We start from the raw sequence: 11302 nt of genomic DNA, 5'->3' as shown, positions 1-11302 counted from the left end.
AAAGACGTTCAGATTAGAATCAACAGAAAGGCTTTTAACTTTCTAAACCAATGTGCCATACACATGCATTGTCAAAAAAGTTATCAGGATCAAATGATTTTTGGCTAAAATGAAGTATTTTACTGTACCTCGGAGCTATAGGGTACAGAGGTTCTTCCAGGCATCTCCTCCCCCCCCCCCCCCCCCCCCGAAAAAAAATTCTACCGCCCCCCCCGAAACGAAATGAAATTATATAATTTATATAGAAAATATATACTTTTAACAGTGTCTGCCCCCCCCGCCCCCCGAAAAAAGTCTACCGCCCCCCCCCCCCCCGAAAATTTCACGTGCCCCCCCGCCCCCCGAAAAAAGTCTACCGCCCCCCCCCCCCCGAAAATTTCACGTGCCCCCCCCCCCCCCCCCCCCCCGCCCCCAGGAGAAAAAACGTCTGGAAGAAACACTGAGGGTAACAGACAGTAAAGAAGTCGTTAAGCGGTTTTTTTACCGGTAACTGCATGTTTCTTAAGGGGTATTTGGTGTACTGTTACACAGTTAATGTAGAAAACAATCAAATCGTAATATAAACCCGTGTAGCCATTAATTTTCATAACTTTGAGTGTGTATAATTCAATACTGCAGCTTAAAATGAGCTCTAACCGTTTTTGATTGCGCATTTGTTTTCTTAAATCGGGGCATTTATAATTTACAGACATTAACGAAGAGTGACTTAATATACATTGGAACTTAATTAAGGGGGTCGTCCTTAAATGACGTCACACTCACACGGGGGAGGGGGGGTCCGTAATTTTCTAACGGTGTGTGACGAGGCGGAGGGGTTAGATGGTGCGACGTCACACTTTTGCATTATAAAAAAGCAATGTTAGAAAACGAATTTTACTATTTTAGACGTTATTTCGCGTTTTAGATAACTGTTTTTTTTTATAAATTGCAATAGGAATTGATTAAAATACTCTATTTTGACAGAGTTCAGACAAGATTTTGGAAAAATATCTATGTTTAAGAAAATTTCAACTGCAATTTTGAGGGGGTTTGTAGGCTTAGGTGTGATGTCATTTTAGGGGGGTGGGGGTGGGGTCTGGCTTTTTGTGACGATGTGTGACGGAGGGGGGGGGGGTGGGAGGTAAGAATCGTCAAAAAAGTGTGACGTCATTTATGGATGACCCCTAAGCACATTTCCTCAAAATATGACAAGATTAAAGTGTATTTGTGTAATTAGATTGTATTTGCGCATATTTCTGGGAACCAAAATAAAACCTTTAAAAAAGCTTTCTAAAAAGCAAAATTAAGACGTCGCGCTTTCTTAACCCTTACCCCTTGGTACATCGTCTCCCATTCCCTTTACACCCGAATAAAGATTTCCAAGGGTACTAACTCTTACAAAGTGGATTGTATTTAAATAATTATCGGTTCTTGTCTGTGAATGTAAAGAAAGGTTTTAGTGATAGTGAAATATGGCGTATTTTGCTCTTATTCAGTTCGAGCTATGGGATGAACATGATGTAGAGAGATGGCTTAAAGGTTAAATCTTTATGTTTAGAAGTAATAGATATATTATTTAGATCTAAATCTATATCAAATTTATTTTTCCTGTCATGGCACCCTCATTTAATACTTTTTGTTAGAGAATAGTGAATAGAGTCAGTCAAGTTGTCTGTGTTACTGTACTCACTACTCAGTGTATTGTAGTGTTAACGTTAACTGTGTACTGTGTACTCAAGTGTACTGTGTTGTACTTTCAGTCAGTCACAGTGTACTGTGTACACAGTGTACTCGTCCTGAGTTGTGAGTTGAGTACTGAGTAGGCTCAGTACTGACAGTACTGAGTCTTATTAATTATCAATTTATATAATTAACACTCATAATCCATATTATTATTTTGCTCAAGGCTCAAGCATTTACTCAATGAATACTGAGTGTTAAAAAAAAGAAAAAAACTTAGGCCTAGTAAAAGTTATTAAGTTATTTATTTAATATTTAGATCTAGTAAATTACTATTAAATGTAGCAGCTCACCGCTAATGTATTTCAAGACCATTAAATCTGATGTTCCAATTTTTACATCCAAAATTTGACAATTATTAAACAACTTCTTACTTCTTACTATTTTCAAACTATTTTGTCAAGTGCTAATACCACGTCAATTGAGACAGCCTGAAATATAGGGCCTACTTTATTTTAAATGTAAATGTTTTACTTTAGACTTTAGATCTATGTAAGAATGTTCTTCATTTCAATTCACCAGTACCTCAAAGTAATTTTCCCTATTGAAATTAATTGGAATGCCATTAATCTGCTACAGCCCACAAAATGCCAGATGTTGTACCCTGTAGTTAAGAACAGTACATTAAAATACTACATCTGTACTGTCTCACCAAGTCAATCACTTGTACAACTTGCTCATTTTTTCTATGATTTCATGCTTTAAGTTAATAAACTTCATGATATTCATCTTTTTCTGAGCATTCACCGTTCCACTCACTCTCTTGGGAACCATGGTTATAAAAAGAGCTGTGATAAAGTACTGTAAATTTATAAAAAGCAAAAAACACGAGCACAGCTTATCAAAGATGCTTTGACAGTAAGGAAATAAAGCATATTGGCTTAGGCAAGGTAAAAAAGAAAGACACATAGCACAGTAAAATGGTGGGACATGATCTGTTTCCATGTATCACAGATGTTTCTTGTATTTCAAAGCTAAACATTGCTTGCTTGATGGATCATATCTTAAAAATCTGATATGTTAGGGCGCTTCTAAGTCTAGGTGTCACTGTAAGAAGACATAATAGTATGTAAATAGTAAAAAGTATAAAGTAAGCATAAGGAGAACATATTCCTTATTGTCCTAGATTGATAATATACAAATAAATAATGCATAATCCTATCCATAATCCTATCCTGCTTATGCTAATGGAAATTTTTTTTATTTTAAGCCTAGTCTTTTAATATGAATTTACAAAAGTTATGAATAATACACATTCTATGTTTGTTAACCTTTATTTAAAGTTTATAAGAAGCTTAAGGTTTGCACACCAATGCTACTTTTTAAGATACAGTGATAAAACTCAGCACACTGGTGCTAGAGAATGCATGTAATAAAAATATGCAAGGATAATAAAAATAAAATTAATCGAGCAGATGTTTCTAGTAGGGTGCACACCTGCTAATAAGTCCTCACTGAATAGTAATATGGTTGAGTTTTTTCTGTTTTTTTTAAGGCTTGGATGATGCTGTACACGACTACATTCCCAACTTTGTGCTGGAGAGAGTAGATGGTCGCAAACTACTCATGATTAGTCATTCTGATTTGGATAAACTTGGTGTTACAAAACTGGGGCATCAAGAACTTATATTAGAGGGAGTGGATCTTCTAAAATCTTTGGTAAGATTGTTAATACTCTATCGAATATAATTACTATTTTATGTTGTTCATCGTTGTTTAAACTTATTTTTGTAAATTATTTCCTTGATTAGTTAATTTTAAAAGATAACATGTTTCATTAAATTGATTATCAGAAGATTTTGAACCATAATTTCAGCGCTACACATTTGAAACAGAAAATCTTCAGCATTTGGCTCTTCAGCTAGGTTGTAAAGCTAGGAGTCTACATAAGGAGATCCTTGCCCGTAATGGTGAAAATGATCCCAATCGAGCTAATGTCCAACCTGTCAGACATAGGCGTCAACTATCAATATCTGTACTTTCTGGTGTTTGTGATATCATGTGCACTTTGAAGAATTTGACCTCTTGGCTAGACAGGTACTTTAAAACATAATTATAAATATAAAAGAACGTACTTTATTGTTTATATTTTACATCATACACCTAATTCACCCTATACAGTATATTGATTTCATGTTCTATAGGGCTCCTTTTGAAACGATCCATGGAATTACTTTATTGCGAAATTCATTAGTTAAACTGGGCTTGGAGCTTGTAACAGTGGCACAGAAAGAATCTGATATAACAGAGGTTGAAAATAAGTAGCGTAATCACTATGTTCTCCCTGTCATAATTTGAAAAAATATGTATTGATTTTAAACATTATTGAATACATTTAGAAATGTTTATTTATGTAATTTTGTTGTACAAGCTTTTACCTTAAAAAAAAATTTGTGAGCAGTGCCAGTGTATGACTGAATATTGTGATGAACTAGTTCTCAATATGAAGGAATCTTTAGTTGTGCAGCCTGCAGCATTGGAAATGGCTACGATAAGAAAAAAACAAGGAGATGAATTGGTGAGTTATGTTAATTCTATTTATTTTGCTTTATTTGTAAGGCCATTTTTAAAATTATAACAAAAAGGTTTACTATCTTTTATAAAGTATTTTTAACGCACTTTTATATGTGCTTCGATTAAAGTGAATGCATTAATTGGATCATAATTTATTGGTATGAAAGTTGTACAAAATTATCTTAGTTTTTTTTTTAACTTGTCCAGGGTATGAACATTCAGTCCTCATATTATGGATGCCATATCATAGGTCTTATTAAAGACACTGTAAGTATATATATCTTTATTTATTTGTAGGTTTCTGTACAGTATTGTTCAAATCATATATTTACTTTAAAATTGTGTTTAAATGTACAAAACGTTTAACAAAAAAAAATGAAAATAATATTAAATTAAATTGTATAGTCCTAATGAAACATCACTGATAATGCTGTTCACAATTTAGTCCCCAGCTCATCTTTGCAGTAAGATTGAGAAAGGAGATGAAGTTCTTCAAGTGAACAATCAAACAGTTGTGAGTAGATGTTGATTTTTCATTGTCTTTTGTATGTTACTTAAAAGAAAAAGACATGATTCATATTCTTATATTTTTAATTAATGTCTGTTACAGCTGGGTTGGCAACTTGCTAAATTAGTTGCAGCACTAAAGGAAAAACCTAAGGAAGTTACCATGCTTTTAAAGAAACGCCCTAGACACACTACACCATATGGCAATTATCCTAACAGAAAACAAATTGCAAACAGGTTAGTATGATAGAAAATTGTTAAATTATATTTATCCGATTTTTTAAATTCATTTGAAAATATGGAAAAAGGATTTTGTCTTTCACTAGCAGTTAAAGTGTTATTGAAAAATCTAAATGCAGGTATATTATCTTTATTTTCCATACATCAATGGTGTTTTTTGTGCAAAAAATGTTTTACAAAGAATATGTACATCCGACATGGCATTGTCAATGGTTTAAATTAATTTGAAAATATGGAAAAAGGATTTTGTCTTTCACTAGCAGTTAAAGTGTTATTGAAAAATCTAAATGCAGGTATATTATCTTTATTTTCCATAAATCAATGGTGTTTTTTTGTGCAAAAAATGTTTTACAAAGAATATCTACATCCTACATGGCATTGTCAATGGTTTAAAAAAACGAATAGCCAGTATTTTAAGTGTTTTACAATTTTTGCTCTCTACCACACTTGAATCATACAAAAAAATTTGTCAATACCCTAATGCACCTTAAATAAGCTTCAAGTGACAGAATTTAGGCTGTCATTAATGAGAAACTTGTATTGTTATAAAAACAAAAATAACATTGTTTTCCAGGCATGTTCCCTCTGTAGCCACACTGCCTAAGATGATGAAAAAACGAAGATCAAAAGATGGAGAGAAAGCACAAAGACCAACTTTAGAGGAATATGTTTCTTCATCTATACCTGTAGAAGATATTTATATCACAAAGTAAGTTGTTATTTTATAATGAATGCTTTTAGATTTCTAGAAGTTGAGCACACAAATGACATTTAAAAAATATTTATAGTGCTGTAAAGTTGTTTTTGAGTTATAAAACTACAAAATGAATTTTTTAATATTTAAATAATTATTATTTTCTTACTTATCACAGCATCTAAGAAACTCAGAATCACTAAAAAAACCAATGTAAATGGCAGTTAGGGATCATGCACATATTAAAGGGCATTTTTTAAAACTTGACTCTACCCCAAATAATATCTATAACAGTGCCATTGACATTCCTTTTTATTTATGCTACATATTTAGATCTTGATTAGATAATATTACTAAAATAGTGGTATGAACATTTTATTTTATTAAATAAACAACTTGATTAAAAACTAAAATTAGCAATTTTTCAAAGTTAATTTTAAATATTGAACTTCCTGTTTGCTTGACATTCTTTTGAAAGAAGATCAAGGCCACTTGTTTCATCATATTTATCTGAATATCAAAGGTTTTGCAGTATAAGAATTAAAACAAATCTCTTTCTTTAAGCACAGTAATATAGCATAGTTCTATCACCCCCCCCCCCCTTCACCTTAACCCTGCATAACATCGTGTAAAAAAGAATAAACCACTTTATACCTCCTATATATTGTATAATAAGTGCATAATCCCATACTGTTTAAATTTTGACCTTGAGACCTATTTCATGTACATTATATGAAATGATCATGAAACTTTTAAGTAAACATTATCACTATGTGAACATAAAGTCTAGTACTATGTGAGTTAATCTTATTCTTGATTGTGTTATCTCATAGTTGAAAGGAGCATTTAAACAATTATTTGACCTACATCAACTTTATAATATTTTTACCAAATACCATATCAGTAATATTTTCCTTCACTTAAAAAAAAAAATATGTTTGTATTATTTTTAAAATTATTTCTTTTTAATGTTTTTGCTGTAAACTATAAGAAATATCAGTTTTTAAGTGATTAACTCCTATCAGGAGAAAAAGATAAAACCAACTATTTAATTCTGTTAATTAAATCCACCTTTACAGTCATACAGTTTTATACCATATGCTTTTTGTTATTTGATCCTGAACCCCCTCAACACACCAAAAAATACCTTTATAGGCATTGTTTTGTGAAATTTGTTTTATGATGATTTAAATCTAAGAAATCTAGGCCTTGGTATGTCTAGAATTGTGGCCTTGTTTTCTTGTGTAATTATACTTGCTGACTATACTCAAGTTACTTTAACACATGTTTTACTCGGCAATATATTAATGCAAGCTACTCAGCACAATTTATCATCAAATCTCAATAACCAACTTTTGATTAATTATTGTTAGTAATTTTAAAAAAGAAATTAAAAATTGAGGTTGATATAAATGTAGCTACATTTGTTACCTGTACCACACTTATTGGATTGCTTGATACCTCTACTGTATAAATAAACTTACCCTAGACTAATCCAAACCTCAGTCATAATCCCTACTCATAAAGATTAATGTAATCCATTCCTATGTTTAATCCTAACCCACGGTATGGCTAAGCCAACATTTGAATACAAAAATTCTAAACAATACAATTTCAACACCAATGATTTTTTGTCAGAAATTTTGGTTTGTTTTTCTGAAATGGAAACATTTTTCCTTCTTTAGGTTATCACATTTCTGAATCCTGCTTATTATTCTTTTCTATTTCTAAAAGAATGAGAGATCTTTTAACACTACCATACTTATCATGAAATATATTATTTCATCAGTTATCATAGTAGTTAACTATAGATTAACTTAATATTGTTAACACAGTTTATCCCAGGATGAGAAAATGTAAATATCTGATTTAAAAATTTAATGTTCCTGAATTAATTAGTATCGAATAACTTGTTATAAGCTGGTTATGTAGTCTGTTAGGATTGTTACATATAAGTATTTACATAGATTTAGAGTAGTGTCCCTTTTATTTACATGTTTTCATTAACCTTCAATCTATAGTCTATTTTAGTTATATTGAGATCAACGAATGTAAATAAATAGTACGCACAATTCTATAGCATAGGAACGATTGGGAGGGAAGTGACATATTTTTACGGCTCAACCCTCACAATCGGGGAGAGGTAGAAGCCGATACAGGGATGAGGGTCCATATAATAGATCGTATAATAGATCCTCCTCGTTACCCAGGGGAAGTAACTGCTATCACTGTAAACAATACTCGCATAACGACTGCCCCTGTAGTAGCACGTCTTTTAACCAGAGACCGATAAGATGTTTTAAGTGTGGCCAAACGGGACACGTGAGTAGACAATGTAGAAATGGTGGTGGTGAGAATCATAGCTCAAATGGCAACCGACGGTATGGTGTTAATATGTCGAGGGACAGAAGATCACTTGGTCTTGTATTCGATAGTGAACCCCCCACTAAATTAAACACTATCAAATGTAGAGTGGGGGACAGATTAGTTGATACACTAGGAGATACGGGTGCAAATATTTGTGGGGTTCGATGTAACTTCGTTGAACCACATGAATACACAGGACAATTATTGGAGGTTGAAGGTTTTGGTGGTGTAGCGAACACGTGGCCTGTGGCGATAATACATATCGATACCCCTTTCTATACAGGTAAGGTGAGAGCGGTGGTATTGAAAAGGGGACGCTACTCTAAATCTACGTAAATACTTATATGTAACAATCCTAACATAGTCCGCATTTAATATTCAGTTTTCAAATTATTAGCCAGCATACCTTTGATTCTCTTTAGAACACCAGTTGAAAGCCTGGTCTTTATGCATTCCTCTTTATACAGATTATATATGTTGATAAGATTGGCTTTGTTTTAGTAGTTAATTAGCCTTTTTCAAATACTTAATTCAAAGTAAAGAATGATTACATATAACTTAGATCTCCCATATTGCTTTACTTTTCTTTTTGCAAATTTAATTTATGTAGGTTAAGCCAACTGACTAAATAATTTAGTAAATTACTACAACAATGTCAAAGAAATAGTTTGGGGAAAAACAATCACTGTCTTAAAGAATAATGAGTTAAGAAATGCAATTAATACAACACAAAGATTAAAAAAAATTATTTATTCCAATTATGTTAAAAAAAAAATCTAAAAACTCTAGTCTCAATGAGAATGACCTAGAATGTATTACAGAACTAGATAATCTCCCTTGTTCCACCTGAATGCTTGTTCCACTTATTTAGTCTTTGGAATGTTACATAATAAGCCAAAGTTTGCCAGTTCAAGAATGGAAAAGCTTTGAAGGCAGGAACTGGCACTGGGTATAATCTATCTAGGGCATATGTTCAGTTGGCTTTACTTGTGGGATATGACACACTCTTTTCTTGACCATGTAAGTAATTAAAAGCTTTTTTCTAATTAAGAAGTGTAGTAGTTTGTTGACCTATAATATTAGTACATAGCACTTGTATTCTATAAATTATATAAAAAATATTATAAAGTAACTAAAAGATATTTAGTAAAACATGATGAGGCCCAACACCCGCACACACCAACACACACATACAACCCCACTCAATTAGAGTTCAATATATTTTTCTTCCTTGTTTTTTAATGGTCTCTTACAACTCTCATGGCTGAGCTCATTCAAATGAACTCAATTTGAAGTTGTGCTTGCTGGAGCTTATATTTAACCTATACAGTTTTTGAGACAGGAAGCTTAAATATTTGATGTATGTTGCTTGTAAGTGTCACTTTTCACAGTTTACCTACCTTGTTTGTGTAGTGTATGCCTACAGGTTTATTTAACTTATGAAGTTTATTTAGTATACAAAAATAATTTTTATTCAAAGTTAACAAAGATTGTTAAAGTAAATATATTTCCTGGCTGTTTGCTCATGGTAAGTGAATTAACATTCTTTTTTTTCATGAGCGCACTTAAAAGATAAACTGTTCAGATAAAAAGTAAGATAGTTTTTACAGCCAATAGGATGCAGGCCTTGTTACTTTAAGCATTTGTTAATAGAAAAGATGTCACACATGTATGGGGAAGAAGGATCTGACATTTGTAATAATGTTGTATGTGCATTTGTGAGGGGTGGGGGAGGATAAGAAAATGTTCAAGTTGATAGCATATATTTTGTATATCTTAGACATAAAAATATAGGGAAAAAGTAACTTATTGTAATAATAGTTGTGGTTATTTTATTGGGGCAGGGGGACTTTGTTATGTCATTTCAGGAAGGGGAGGGGAGGAGTGGGGGGGGGGGGTAGAGGAAGGAGTTCTGACTTTTTGTGAATTGTAAGAATCTGCATCGCATGGGGGGGGGGGGGGGGGTTAAAAGTCTGTAAAAACATTGAACACTTTTAAAATTGATTTTTTTTTTATACAGTTGTTATTTATTGTAAGTTGCTTGTTATTTTTCCTTTGTAGTTGTTATGCTGATTGCAAAATTTTCAGGATTAACCCTGGACAAGATGTATCTTTTCACCTTTTACATTTCATTACAATTGGTTGGGACTAATTCTGCTTTGCCAGTACTAATCTTAGCTAGTTTAAACCTTATCTATTTGTCGAGCAGTTAGCCTTGATTTGATTGTTTCAAAGGCCATTTATTTTCTTAGATGAAATGCCACAAAGAGATTTAATTAAAGATCACTCACTGGACTACATATTTTTGTCCGTAACATTTCAGTTTTAAATAATGGTCCTCCGAAACTGTCACAACCCTTAGTATCTTTTTCTGTACCTGTATTAAAAAATTCTAATTAACAACTTGAGACAATCAACCAGTTGCCACACACTTTGATTGGCCACTAATTGAACCAAAACCAACTGAGTCAACTTTTCCCTGGTCAACAGAGAATCTCCAGAAGATATCATTGATGGGAACGACACTGATAACGATGTGTTTAGGAGCGGATCTGAGTCTCCACAGTTCACCTTGCCTGTAATTGTAGATGCCAAGCAGCGTCGAGCCACCGTGAGTGGTGGCTCCCCCACATTTGAGCGCCCATCTCTAGTGGTTGAGGACCTTGACCCAGCACCTATACGACCTAAGTCACAAGCCATAATCCCTGTTGAGTCAGCCCCAACTTTATCATTCTCCACTGAGAATTCACTGTTCAAGAAGGTGGTCAAACACAACAGTGAGAAGTCAAGAGAGAAAGGTAAGAAAGCCTATTCAGCTACATAAAGCTAACTTAACGTTTATTGAGTACTAAATAAGTTAGGTTGACTAATTCATTGTTCAGCTTATAGGTATTTATTTTGATTTTAGATTATGCAATCTTTAAGCTAAAAACCCTTCTTTAATTAATTTATTTATAGTTTTAAATAAACAGTAGTTGCCAAACCTGACTAAGCTATGTTAGTGTGACTAACTTTGTGACTAACAACGTGACTAACCTATCTACACTTGATGCTAAGAGCTCATAAGCCTCAATTTTGACAAGTAAACATTGTTTGACCTAGGATAACACTTAACCCAAGTAGGTCAAGAACCGTGTTGTAGACTATATCTTAGCCACTTGGCACATCTATCTTTTGTCTCAAGGCTAGAATAACCTTTTGGGGAGTGGTAAATATACTTGACCGTCATGTAAAACATTGAAGTTTTAAATAGTAATTTTA

At 32.9% G+C, this 11302-nt stretch overlaps 1 protein-coding gene across 2 annotated transcripts in view; it reads left to right on the top strand.

Annotated features, from left to right (window-relative positions):
* Positions 1–1409: 1409 nt before the first annotated feature.
* LOC131953141 (uncharacterized) overlaps positions 1410–11302 on the top strand; it is a 19109-nt gene continuing 9216 nt past the window's right edge. Inside the window, exons 1-10 of one of the 2 annotated variants that reach the window (XM_059316174.1) lie at positions 1410–1518; positions 3215–3378; positions 3536–3756; positions 3864–3973; positions 4101–4237; positions 4441–4500; positions 4679–4747; positions 4844–4977; positions 5555–5689; positions 10532–10839. In XM_059316174.1, coding sequence (XP_059172157.1) covers positions 1452–1518; positions 3215–3378; positions 3536–3756; positions 3864–3973; positions 4101–4237; positions 4441–4500; positions 4679–4747; positions 4844–4977; positions 5555–5689; positions 10532–10839 — 1405 coding nt within the window. In that variant the 5' untranslated portion in view covers positions 1410–1451. Of the gene's footprint in view, positions 1519–3214; positions 3379–3535; positions 3757–3863; positions 3974–4100; positions 4238–4440; positions 4501–4678; positions 4748–4843; positions 4978–5554; positions 5690–10531; positions 10840–11302 lie in introns of those variants that run through there. The other variant, XM_059316173.1, reaches the window with a different exon arrangement.

Source organism: Physella acuta, unplaced genomic scaffold, assembly GCF_028476545.2.
Source record: "Physella acuta isolate Inbredline_101_S28 unplaced genomic scaffold, ASM2847654v3 ptg000911l, whole genome shotgun sequence".
Classification (NCBI taxonomy): domain Eukaryota; kingdom Metazoa; phylum Mollusca; class Gastropoda; family Physidae; genus Physella; species Physella acuta.
The sequence above is the reverse complement of the archived record's forward strand: the minus strand, read 5'-3'. Positions and strand labels throughout refer to the sequence as shown.